Source organism: Mauremys mutica, chromosome 9 (genome assembly GCF_020497125.1).
Source record: "Mauremys mutica isolate MM-2020 ecotype Southern chromosome 9, ASM2049712v1, whole genome shotgun sequence".
Taxonomy (NCBI): domain Eukaryota; kingdom Metazoa; phylum Chordata; order Testudines; family Geoemydidae; genus Mauremys; species Mauremys mutica.
The window spans coordinates 73,953,135-73,967,318 of record NC_059080.1 but is presented as its reverse complement, the minus strand read 5'-3'; the positions used below and the strand labels follow the sequence as shown (position 1 = coordinate 73,967,318).

Genomic DNA, 14,184 nt, shown 5'->3' with positions numbered 1-14,184 from the left:
GCCCTCCCGGCGACTGGCAGAGCGCCCCCCGCGGCATGCCACCCCAAGCACGCGCTTGGCGCGCTGGGGTCTGGAGCCGGCCCTGACCCTATGAATTCTCTAGTTATTACAGGAAGTGGTATTGGTGGTTCAGTAAGGGGCAACTCTTCCCTCTGAGTCAGTTATGAACCAGTGCTCCAGCATGATGTCAAGGGATAATATGCTGCTAGAGGTTCAGTCTTTCAGATGAGACGTAAACCCAAGGTCTGTAGGAATTAAAGATCAAATGGCAATTTTACTAAGAGGTTGGAAGTTACCACTGGTATCTGAATTATAATCAAGCTTCAGTACATTCTGCCTATTTACATTTCTCTTGCAGCTTCAATTTGCATATTGAGTATTATTTAGTTTCAGTATTATTCATTTTCTTTTAAACTATTGTGTAACTGTATACTGTGAAACAGTTGCCACACTTCTCCCCAGAGGTGGCTGCATTTCAGTGGAGAGTGAACTGATCCCACCATATTTAGAATGTACACCATTCTGATATGTTTGTAAAGCACTTTAGTAGGAAAGGTTCTATCGAAGTGTAAGATCATTATCTTTAAAGGAACTCTATTAACATTACTGGGCCTTGAAAATGTGTTATTCTATGCTATAAGTGCCATGAGGATTTTTTTTTAAGGAATCTTTGTTATTAGCTTGAAATGTTTTAAAAAAAGAATAGACTTTCCACATTACCCAATGAACAGAGTGATGCACCTATGTTAAGGCAAATATATATATATATGTAGAGAAGCCAGTGTATCTGCAATTTTCCCCTCATACATACACACAACAATAAGCGCTATACGTAGAGAATATGTGATTGATAAGGGGAGCTATAATAATGTTAATGCCACAAAACTGGAATGACCACATTATTTATCTCATCCAGTGTTAAGACACTATGCGATTGCCTCACTTTCTGTGGCTCATGCTCTCAGTAACAAGAACTGAAAGAATTGCTCCTGGGACAGTTATACACCTAAGCTAGATGGTAAAATAGCAGGAAGTAAATTGTTTACCTTGTTCCCATGGTTCTTGTTGTTAATTAAATGAGTTTATACGGAAACCATCCTCTTTCCTCACTGAAAATGGCACATGGCACCAAGAAGAAGAAATGCTGAGTGCCAGTGAATCTAGTACGACAGCTTATGTCTCATGATTACTGATGCCAACTACAGTGAGAGAGGTAAAATTGAAATGATGCTACTGAACCTGTATGACTCCAGTAAGCAAATCCCAAGAATGCTGGATGGATTCTGAAAAGGCCTAATTCTACTCTCATTGAAGTCAATGACATTGCCTACAGTGGAAGCCCATGCTGTGTGCTTTTGAAGATCTTGCCCTTAGATTGCAACTCCAACTCTATCTGAAATCCATAGAGTGTGAGTTCAAAGGGAAGATGGACAGCAATTTGCTTTGCTTTTTTTTTTAATATAATGGCAGATGCAGAAGCACTCTCTATATAACCCATTCCTTGCTGATAAGTTTTGCAGAAGTAATGAAAATGTCTGAGTATATTTGTGTTCCTTGGGGAGGAGGGAATTCTGGATAAGAACATTGAGAAAAGGGGAAACAACAGAGGAACTGATAACTGATTTAAACCTAAGAGGTCACTAACCAGAATTTGAACTAGGTAGTATACACTGTTATTAAAGACCTATTTTTATTATTAATTTATCTATTTATATTTGCACCAATAAAGCAGGTACATGAATAGCTGTTATTCCAGAAAGTGCTTCTATAAAAAAAGCAATAAGTAAATAGCAAGTAAAAATAAAAAGCAGTATTGCAAACTGAAATTCAAATAAAGGCCTTAGAGAGAGAAATGGAGCATGTGACTGTAACGATAGCTAAACAAGTAGGTGAAATATGTGCAGAAAAAAACACAGGGTAGCAGAAGGAATCTTGCAAGAGTAGGCAGTTGCCATCAGGGGCTCCTAAGCCCCCTAGAGTAGATGTTGAATAGAGCTGGGAGGAAGATGGATTCCTGTGGGACTCCACGGGTGAGGGCTTTATTGGTGCCATAAGGAGCCATGTTCATCAGGTAGTTAAAAGCTGCCATGTTTCCAGTTGAATCATTTTTAAGACACCGGAAATGTGAGTTGAGCTTTGAATCCAAACCTGGATCAGAATTCCTTGCTGGGCTCTATGCCTAAAATGAATCAAAGCAAACCCCTGATCCAAACATCCCCAGATTTTGGGAGGGGGCAATTAGACATCCAACTCCAAAATCTGTGATTCGGGTACTCTTCTGGTTAGTCTATAATGCCCTTTAACTTGGGAGCAGGTGAATTTTTAAAATCACTTGGAGGCTACAACAGCATTAGGTGAAAAATAAACTTGAGCCTCATTCTGATCTCGTGCATGCTGACTTCAGTGGAGTTACACTTGACTTAAATGGATGTAAGTATGAGGACTCATTGTGCAAATTCTTAGGGTTATAAATACTAATTGGAACAGCTCTCTAGGTGAGTAAAGTTTTAGATCTAACAATCCTGACTGTGTCCTTTAAAAACTAGATTGACATTAGCAGACAATTCAAACAAAAAGACAGTAGCAGAAGTATGCCTATGTAGGAAGGTTAAATTTACCAGTTAACCATTAGGAAACAAGGTCATCCTTCCAATATCTCTAAAAATATATGTTTCAGTCCTTGAGAAATCTAGGACTTACACTTAAACTGACTTAGAGATGAGCTGATGTGGTTTAACATAGTACAGATTCAGTTCTAGGGATATTTGCAGCTTGCAGACAGGTCAGTGGACATAAGGAGCGAAATTCTAGGTTCCATCTTAGCACAGCACTGGAAAATCAGTGAATCTGAGTCCCTGCCATGGAGGTATCCCCAGATGATATAGTAACCACAGTGTCTCCTATGCCACTCCATCTACTTTATGCAGGGACTCACCCCACACTTGGCCAGCCTCAGAAGGGGAGGGGGACATAAAGATGGCTTAAAGTTCAGGTGTCACTTGGGGTCTAAGCCATGGTTGTCATCTGGCAGTTTCTGGTCATTCAGTGAAGTGTGTAGAAGATACTTCTGGGAATGGAGTAACAGTGTCCAAAACAATTTGCTGCTATTCTGGTGTCTCAGTCCCAGAGGTTTCACCTTCAGGGAATAACAGCAAAATATAGGGCCAGTAGACTGGAGACTATACATTTGCATCTGTACTTGTTAATGGACTAAGTTTAGGAATGTGGGATCATAGAGTGATTGTTAAATACATATAGAAGCAGGCACATTCTATTTTTGGCTGTGTTTGCCAGGCTGTAGCTGATATCTTTACCATGCAAAAGACTGGTAATGAAAAGTAGATGAAACTCCCCAGATTTGAACAATGCACCCCAAGTTTGCTAATCCTTTGTAAACTGGGACCACATTTATTTGGCGTCTCCCTCCACTGAAATCTTCCAGAGGAATTACCTCTTTCAACTCTCTCACGCAAACACATACATTCCCTTCAAGGATTTTTTTGAGCCTCACTGACTGTCCAATTCCCCCATCTTTATTCTCAGGAGATGGCACCTCATGTGGTGACTGCTACTTCCAATCCAGGAAAAAGTGTTTTGAAGGGGAATAGGGATCAAATTTGTCCTATGAGTGCGCAGGAGCAGAGACAGCAGGAAACAATTTGGCTCCTGGTTCCTTCACCATGGGCTCCTAACCTTTCCTATGAACAAAAAATAAAATCTCTGACCTGAATGGTTGCAAAACTAACCTTCAAAATATGATTCAGAGGTAAACCAATGCCTGAGTATGCAGACAGCCTGAAACAATAGCTCTGAGAGCGCTATGAATTGCCCGTAGTAATTTCAAAGGGTATTAACTATGGAATGTACAGATGTTGCTAAACACTGTTAATTATTTCACTGCTGATTAAAGCATGCAAGAAAGTTGAAGGACAAGCAAGTTGGGTGAAATCCACCAGTATGTAGGAATCAAAAGAGGGCCTATGCAGCATTATTTTGGGGTCTTCAGTCTGACTTAAGTTCTGTACAGGCCTTGTGATGTCCCTCAGCACAGGGCTAAATGTCACCAATTATGTAGATCTGCACAGTCAGCTCTGACTGGTAGATCATTATGGTAGCATGAGTGAGTGGATCTTGGGAGAGAACCGTCACTTACTTGTTTTCCAGTCTCACCCCTGAGGCAGTTACTATGTCTATGGGGGCCAAATATATAACTTGCACTTTCTATGCCAGCTAGAGTAGCCTAGAATGAACATCTATCATGTACCAAGCAGCCTGTCAGTGACAAAATAATGAACAATGTAACAAGCAACATCTGCCACTCACTTATCCCAAAATTAAAATGATCTTTCAGCAAATGTGCAGGCAGACAAACCTTCGTTGCTACTTTATCACTGCATATGACCTGAACTCTCATTTTTTCATATTCTGTCAACTTCATATTCATTTCATTCCAATGTGGCAATGTTATATTATTCACCTGCACTTCCAGTGGTTTAAATGATGATTTCAGAAAGTGCAATGGGCATAATTATTACACAGCTATATTGTTTTAGTTTGTTTTATATAGCTTTAGTTTCCTTTGCATATTTTTAAGCTGCATGTTTGATTTCCCACTGTGTTACTCCAGTGTGACACCAGTGTATTTTCACTGATTTCAGTGATGCTACATCAAGGTAAATGTACCACAGCGGTGAATCAGGTGCAAGAAATTTATATTCATTTGTAAAGGCCCAATTCACCATTGCACTGCACCTTGTGTTGTCATTCACACCAATGCAAAGTGAAGGTAAAACACTACCTTGCTGATGTGTTAACATTCTATACCCTCTTTGCACAGGCGTCAGTGACTACACCAGTGCAGGATAACAGGGAACTGGACTCTAAAGGCTAGCGGCACAAAAGGGACATGGGCATTGCAATGCTCAGTGGCTCAAAGTCTAGGCACCCTGCTGCCCAGTGGAATTCACAGCCTCAGGTTGGGTGCCTAGGCTCCCCATACATTGTAAGAGGATTGTTAGGCACTCAGAAGCCAGTGAGCTGAGCAGGTAGTCACCTGAGCTAGCCAGGAGTGAAAGGCAGGAGAAAGAGGCAGGGCTTTGGGCCCTGATTCACAGAGATACCTAGTTACGTAACTCCCATTGATATGGGCCTTTAGGCACCTGACTGACAGGCCAGAGGAAGGCACCTATCTTAATTGAGAATTCTCAGCCATGAACCCTCTCCTGGGACCTTAGCCAGGTCAGCTCTTTCTAGCAAAAAAACAGAGCGAGAGAAAGAGCACAAGTGAGTGAGCGAGCAACCCCACCCACTATAGCCATTAGCTCAGTGGTGCAGGCACCCTCCTGGGCTGAAGGATACCTATTTTCAAATCCCTACTCTGCCTGATTTGGGGCTGGGCCTTGAATCCTGATCCCCAACATCCCTGGTCAGTGTCCTAATCACCAAGATATTGGGTATTCTAGTGACACACCCACATAGCCAGCTCACCCCAAAAAGTTCCAACCTGCTCGCCTTTGGCTATCTTTTTGTGGGTTAGGTATGCTCTGAGAGTGCCTACTGGATCAGCCATGCAGATGAGATGCACAGGGAAGCGCCTGTCTGAGGGTTTGTCTACACAGGACATTACTGTGAGGCAAGGGAGGATGTGAATCTACAGCACACGAGCTTGCCCCACAGTAACATCCTGTGTGGATAATGCTACAGTGCACTAAAAGTTCGGCAGTGAGCTTTGACATACTACCCCAACAGTACATGTAGACGCGCACTGAGAATCCTGCCATGGCATAGATGTGAGCCAAGGCTCCAAGCAGTTCATTAGCTCTGGCAGCACTCGGCCTTAGATGGTTTTGCACACGCCCAATGGTGGGCACATAGACACCCAGGGCTAGACAGCAGCTCAACAGTGCTTTTTGGGAATGCTGGTGTCAGGCGCCTAACGAGGCAGTTAGGCACTGAAGTCCCTTTGTGAATCTAGCCCTATATACTTACTTAGGCTCTGTGTACACTACAGCCTATGTCGGCAAAACTTATGTCACTCAGGGGTGTGCATATTCCCCCCTCCCTGAATGACATAAGTTACACCAACATAAGCGTTCGTATGCACAGCACTATGTTGACAGGAGAGCTTCTCCCGCAGACACAGCTTATGCCGCTCATGAAGGTGGTTATTTTATGCTAACAGGAGAGCTCTTTCCCATCAGCATAAAGCATCTTCAACACACATGCTGCAACGGCGCAGCTTTACCAATACAGCTGTGCCACTGTAGCGCTGTGTGTATAGACCTGGTCTCTTCTCAAGCTTTTTTCGTGATGTGGACCATATCTTGTGGGAGTGTCCTTTGAAGCACTTCCCATTGCATTTGCAACTGCATGACCCACCTTCCCTCCCATTCATAATCGCATGACATCTTTGTGGCAACTACAGCAATTACTTACTTGGAGAGTAATATTAGGAAAGCATTTAATATACTTTTAGCTGTATTTTAATGCAAGTTAGCATCTGGAAATAAAGAGCCAGCACCATGTGACCAGCCAACTCTCCATTCCCAACCAAATTATCCTTCCTTTATCCTTTAGAGCTTTCTGAAATAAAAGTCCAAAAATCAGAGTTTGAGAAGTATAACTTTTTAGCCTTGACTCTCTATTGCCAGGCTTCTCTAGGTTTAAATCAGACTTTCAATTTTAAATGTATTTGTGTGTGCAAGAGAGAAAGAGGATGTATGATCCACATGGAAAACAACTGTAATAACCATTTAGGAAGCATAGTTTGCTGGTGATTTACTTTCATCCTTCTCAGCAAGAAATTCAGTTTATTTGCTCTTAGATCTGTGAGCCAAAGAGCAGTGGTTTTCCCTGTTTTACCCCTCAACCTTTCCTATTTATTTCACATTTTAAACCAAGGGATTTTCATTTATTTACAGCATCAACCTGGGTTGAACATTAAAGACTTGCATATATAACTTAATTCTCCATGGGGTTTCTGTCAATCAAAAGATTACACCACAGCACTGGCATTAATTATTGAGACACCATCTTGTGGACTGATGTGGAGAGTTAACAATACAGAAGAAAAGACTAGCTGTCAGTTTGTTAAGAATACAGATCACAGTTACTGCCAATTGTGGACAAGAATAACGGCCCGAGCGATCATTATTTATCCTGAAGGTTTTTTAATTTCAATTTTAATGATTGATTAGAGACCGTGAAACAATCTCCTTTGGATTTTGTTCATGTTTCTAGCCTTTACAGTTAATAATTCTGAACTGACTGCAATATGTTGGTGATGGATAGCCACAAGCTACAAATTTACTCATGCAAAAATATTCAAGATTCACATTGCAAATGTTGCTTAATGGCCATCTTTGAAAATTGGGTTATAAATCTTTTATTTTTTTTTTAAAAAAAGTTTCCCAGAGGATGTACTTTTTCAGATATAGGTTGGGGTTCATGCACAGCTTTTGTTACACTGGGACAGAATTTAGAGGCTGAGGCTATTGAGCTCTCAAGGTTGGTTCTTCCTTTAAAACCCCTGACAATGGGGAAAGTAGCCATTATTGTTGTTTATTACACAGTAGTGCCATGAGGTTCCAGCCAAAACCAAGGCCCAATTGTGCTAGGTGCTGTACAGACACATAGTAAGAGACAGTTCTTTGTTTATATGAGTTTACAATCTACATAGACAAGACAAACAGGGAGTGGAATCAAGGGAGTATTATTATCCCCATTTTACATATAGGAAAATGATGCAAAGAGAGAGTGCCCAGGTTAATACAGAGAGTCTGTGGCAGAATTGAGTTTTGACTCCAGATCTCCTGAGTCCTAGTCTATTGCCTTAGCCACAAGACTATCGTTCCTCTTGAATTCTAAATGACTTATCCACCTCTGCAAAAACTCTTCCATTGCCTGAATCCTGCAAATGTTGCTTAGTTTCCTGCATATTGCAAACTTTACATCTCTTGAACTGCCTTTGTCTCTAAGCTGACAGCTCCATAAATTCATGTGCCATCTGCTGCACGCTCATTGTCAGTATCCATACTTAAATCATGTAGATAATATCTCATGGGAAGAGTGTGTTTCTCACATTAAGAGACTGTTTCCCCTGTAAATCTTCCCAAGCCTGATGTTTTGCCCATTATACTATGAGCTTCATCAAAGAATCAGCATATAAAAGCAGATCTTGAGGCTTCACTCCACTGATTAAAGTTGAGATATGCAGTTCAGCAGTTAGGCATACACTGGTTTCCTACTGCTCCACTGTAACATGTTAATCTACAGTATCTTAGATTTGCAATGATTTGAAGTGAGGGAAGCAGGTAGAACTATGTTATAATTGTCCAAATAATGTCTTACGAGTCAGCATTTCAGTTGGTTTCCAGTTTTCAGATTTCTTACTTTTCCTTCCCCTGACAATTTGCAACTTATCTTTCCATCTGTTTTCACTCCAGACCATTGCTTCGTGTTCAGTAACAAATTCCTTTTTTGTCTATCAGACACATTACAATTGGTGCTGAAAAAGTGATGTCTAATGGAACAAAGGGATTTAAACAAGATTGTTAATTTTAAGGGGGTAATTTTGCAGAGTAGTGCACACTTCCTGGTAACAATAATCCCTAATTGCTAAAGACTACGAAATTCAGATCCAGATTTTGAATACACCAAAGTTCAATGATGTTGGTATCCAGAATTTTGGTTCAGCCCATTATAAAAGATGGGGACACTTGCAAATTTGGTTCTGAGTTTGGATTTTGAATACTTCTAGATTTTGGAGAATTTTGATCTGACGTATGAAAAGGTCCTATCTCAAATAATCACCCAAGTACAATAAACCAAATGCATTACTAAGCAAAGGAAGATGGGTAGCACAGTAAGCTAATACACCAGTCTTTCATCCCAGAATGCCTGAGTTTCAATGTAGTGTAGAATGAGTCTAATCTCACTTTGATCACAAGTGGCCATTTACCCATAACACAAAACCTCCACATAATTAATCTTGATTATCAGTCAAAATGCAGGAAAGGTCTTAACAACATAACAGGAGAAGGCAGATACCATGTTTTGATCTGGGTAGGGAAAACTTACATAGCACCAATGATTGACTTTAATCAGTAGTGTTAGCCTCTCAGTCTACTCACCGTTAAAATTACATGGCAGGGGAGGGAGTGTGGAATCCACTAAGTAATAATTCTTGTTCTTTGCAGTCCATCAAAACACAAAAATAACTTTTGCAATGACTCCACCTGCAGTGTTGTTATTGTAAGACTATAATATTGATCAAACTACATTTTTCCTTAGCATTTCAGGACTCCTAGATCAAATGTTTGACACTGAGTCCCTTATTCCTTATTTGAATTTGTCATTTCCATGCTTGGCATCCTCTTTTGTGCAGTGTGAGTATCCTCAATTCCCACTGAGTTGAGCGCTCAGCACCTCACTGGGCTACATAAGTATTAATCAATCATTCTTTCTCTTAGTATTTAATGCTATTTCTTCATGCAATGCCTATTTTCCTACCATTCTCTAAAAAAAGAAAGCACTAAACATCATCTAAGGCTATTGTGATTCATACGGAGACCAAAGCTCTGGTCATATTTCACTGTCTTCCTAAAGATGCAAAATGATGAGGATCACAACAGTACTGTTGTTTTTAATGGGGAAAGTGAGCCTTTTGTTAACTGCTTAGTTTGTTTCACAGAAAAAGCCATGTTCTCTGTATTCCTTCTAGACAGGGCTGGTTATGGGGTCATCCTAAACTTGTAATGTCTCGGATGCAATTGTGCAAACAGTGGAAAGGAAAGCATACAGAATTTAGATATGGATATTTTGGCTATGAGGCAGGAGAGAGATGGTTACCGTAAACGAGAAGGGGAGATTAAATTACATGAGTGGAAAGAACACTAAGTGAGCTGCACATGAGGTCAGCAGAAAACTCAGCTACTCTTTTGCACACCGTTTGAGGGAAAAGATGTGTTGAAACCAGGGAAGAGAAGAGAAATACGAGAGAGGGACAGAGAATAGGGAACAACCAGAGTAGCAGGAGAGTCAGACAGGTGGGAAGAAAGAAAAGTGGAACAACAGAGGAAGAGAGGAGGGAAATAATAAGAAAAACAAAATAGACAGTAAGGAAGGAAGATGTGGGGGCGGGGATGGAAGGAGAATACAAGAGAAAAGAATTAAGATGTTAAGACTGGAAAATGGATTTTATTTCTCTTTGCCTGCCTGTGTTTTATGATACTTTCTGGCAGAAAGTGGGAAACTGAAGAATCTTAAAGGGGGGTGGAGGGAGATTAGATTGGTATCAACAAGAGGTTGCTTGTGGAGATCAGAATTAGGATTAGAAGTCCTTGCTTTCAGCCCTACTGTTAGTTGTGAAATCCCAACACTCTACAGGTAAAAGTAGAATCAGGCCCCTTCTTTCATAATTAGCTAGCATACAACCCAGCTAGAAGACTGAAGAGTTATTCTAAGATTGCAAATTTTACTGGCAATAGAATGGCAAGGCACAAGCATTTGCAGGAGATCTGGTATGAACTTAAATTGTGCAAGCATGCTTAACTTCATTCTTTTTGACCATGTCACATCATTTGTGATGCTTTGTATTCTTGCAGTTTAAAATTGGACTCTAGTGTCTCTCAAATACATCAGACTTAATTATATAGCCCAATATTTTCAGTAATAGCCTAAAGTTAGACTCCTAAGTCTATATTCGGACACCTAAATAAGTGGCCTCATTTTCAAAAGTGTGGTGTGGCCAGACACTCCCACTGAGCTGAGCGGTTCTCTTTAGGATACACTTCATAAAAATATTAACATTCAAGTCATAGAACAGTAAGGAAGATGTAGCTCATGCCCTGAAAGGCTTTCAATCAATGCACCAGATTCTGCCATCCCTACTCACAATGAGCAATACCTTACTACACATGTAGTCCCCAACAATTTCAGTGGGGTTACTCACATAGTTAAATACTACTCAGTGAGAGTAAGGGTGGAAGAATTAGGCCCTACATGTCTGACATCAGTCAATGAGTGAGGAATTGAGCAAGGAGGGATGTGGATCACAGCAATGTGATTGCATGGCTATTCACACTGGAAAGTACACATTGTGGTGGTATGTACAAAATCAAAGGAAGATGAAGATACAAGACAGTGAATATATTTGATTTGCTTATTGTGGGTTTTGTGGAAGAGGTGATTTTTCAGGCTTTGAAAGTAATAATCCAATAAAGAATAATATGGATGCCTTTGTGCCATATTGTAACATCTATTGTCTACAGAATAAACAAGGCAATAGTGCTGGCTACCTTCATAACTGCAAGGATAGGAAATTATATGTAGAGGGGAGCTTAAATTCTGCAAAATATAGGAAAATCTGGAAAGCTCCCTAAGATTTTCTATGCCTGTAGACTCCTGTTGTCCCCGATTAGGCAGATTATATCACTGTTTTTGAAATGATATTGCAGTCATGAACTCTGGTTCCTATTGGCTACATTTCCCAGCTTTTTCACATTTGGTATTACAGTTCTTCTGGGCCTACGTGAAATGTTTTCCCTTGTCTTAGCTCATTCCATAATAAACACATCACAACTCCACCACACATAATCAGTCACAACTGGCATTTTTCTCAGCTCCAGTAAGTTCAGAACTGCACGAAGTCTAAATTACTTCTGTCCCAGGAGACTGATTCTTTGAGGTTGATTCTTTGAGATTAAGGAGAAGAGAGTGCAGAGACGTTTGTGTTGCAGCCTCTTGAACTGCACCTATCATGCATAAATAGACTTTGCTTCCATCATAACCAGAACTGTAAGGGCACTTAACCATTGTATTGCCAGTGCTTCCCCATGATGGCAGTAGAATGCATGTTATGAGAGAACCTACTTATGGGAGGCAGATGGCCAAGAGGCTAGGACACCAGACTGGGAGTTGGAAGACCTGTTCCTGCTCTTGCCATGTGACCTTGGGTGATTCACATCAGCATTTGGTGCTTTTGTTCCCTTCTTTTTAAATGCAAGCAGGGCAGGGACATTTTCTTATTATGTTTATTTAACAAAAAGGGTGCCTAATGTTTTTTGGGCCTCTGGGCACTACTATAATAAGTCTAATGGCAGGCTGAGAGTTAAACTTTTGCAGACATAACTGTTCGTATTTTTAATTAAATGAAAAGATCTAACAACTTGATTTACTCCTAAATAATCAATAGGTTAGTACCTTCTGCAGTTTTTGTCCTTTGAGTCACTAGGAAAAAGTACAGTGAGAAATAAACATCTATTCATTCTTTTAATCTCCTTCTTGAGTCGGCATCAGGATCATTTTTCTTAATCAAAAGATGGAAATATTTATGCATGGAGGACTCCAATTTTTTTAAACTAGGGAGTTGGGATAGAAACAAACTGCTTCTTCTCTTTTCCATTCAAGATTTACATATAAAAGTATCCACTTTGCTTCTAGTTCCTGTCATTGTCTCAGGATGTGTTAGAATGTCTGCATAGCATTTACAGTAAAGACCAATGAAGCAAGTAATTGCTAAAATTAAATAGGGTTTTAAAAATGCATTTCTGATATGTTATAACAGACAGAAAAAAACACACAGGGAGGAAAACTGTTAAGCACATGGTAAAGCGGCCTTACGTGAACATCTGGTGAAAGAATAAATTTTCTCTGCATCAGTAGATTCTGCATTAGCTCAGTGGATCTGACGCCTACATGGGCAGCTTGTCAGGCTTTCTGGGACAGCTGGTCACCCTCTCTTTGGACATTAGATTTCAGTGAGGAGAATGTCTGTCTGCATTAGTCTTCTCTTACTGCTCTACCTTTCTTCTATGACCACCCCAATCCTCCCTGTTAATCAGATTATGGGCCTGAGTATCATCTTTGAGTCACCCCTCTCTTTAGCTCTGTCCGTCAAGGCCAAACCCAAATCTTGTCACTTCTTCTCAGTATCATCTTTAACATCCAGACTTTTCTTTCTCACCACACAACAAGAACTCCCACCCAGGCCTTCACCATCTTCCACCTCCTCTGTGGAAACCTCCTTCCCTCAATCTTGCCTCCCAGCTACCCAACTGATCCCATTCAAGTCCTTTCAAAAGGCTGCTGCTAAGACCATCTTCCTGGTCTGTTATTTTGGCCTTATCTATTGTAATGCAAATAAAAATAATAGTGTCAGCTTGCATCACAATGTTATAGATACCTATGTGTGGAACAGGAGAGGCTGTTGAGAAAAAAGTGTTGAAGCAAAAAAGCAACTAAAGACCAGTGGCATATCTTAGTTTTTGCCAAAGGTGAGATTCTGTGCTGAGTCTCTCAGAGCCACAGCACAAAACTCACAGCCCAAAGGAAGAGGGGACTAAGGCAGATTTAAGCCACGTTGAACCTTCCACCACACTGAGCTGGTCCATGGGCTGGAGAGGCCCCTGGCGTGACTATGCCCTGGAGGCCTGGTTAAGTTATATTAGCCTCCCCAGGAATGTCTATGGGCTGCGTACTGCCTGGAATATCTAGAGCACTGTGCACTGCAGCCTCCTCCACAACACAGTTCTCCTGCCCCCAGCATGCCACCAATGCAAGGGGGGTCCTCAGAAGGCAGCCATACAGCTGTTTTCTGCAATTCCTGCACCAGGGGAATCCTCCTTGCCCAGATGTGTGGTGGTGGGTTTTTTAGGGCTCCTTTCTGACACTCTGACCCTTTTAGCTGGCATACAAGGGTTGGAGTGAGGGTGAGGATCTCAGCCCAGGTATTATGAGCACCAGGTATAAAGCATTTCATATTTCCTGCAAACTTATAGTGGACTTCTTTGATTTGGGAAGAGATCTTATAATGTTCTGCCACTTCTGCACATTTCTTACCTACTTGAGACTGAGTGATGTGGTACAAAGAAACAGTTCTACACATGTGACCATCTAATCTGCATTGAGTCATTCACCATGTGTCTTGTTTTCTTTAATAGAGTTGGCATAGATCCAGATGAAGATGTGAAAGCAGAAACTGCAAGCCAGGCAAGTTACAGCTATTGATATATCTATATTGACTAGCATAATGTTTAGTCATGTTTAGTTCATGTTTCTCAGTTTAGTAACTGGAAATCTTTAAAGCAGGGTTATCTCTGCTATAAATGCAGAATATGCAAGTACAAAATAGCAGGAGCTTCACATATTTTGTAACTGTTTATTCAGAGGACAGGTACATACTGT

General features: G+C 40.8%; 1 protein-coding gene across 3 annotated transcripts in view; it reads left to right on the top strand.

Annotated features, from left to right (window-relative positions):
• SLC9A9 (solute carrier family 9 member A9) overlaps positions 1-14,184 on the top strand; it is a 354,635-nt gene that overhangs the window by 267,238 nt on the left and 73,213 nt on the right. For all 3 annotated transcript variants that reach the window (XM_045030881.1, XM_045030879.1, XM_045030880.1), the window contains one exon: positions 13,941-13,989. In XM_045030881.1, coding sequence (XP_044886816.1) covers positions 13,941-13,989 — 49 coding nt within the window. The remainder of the gene's footprint in view (positions 1-13,940; positions 13,990-14,184) is intronic.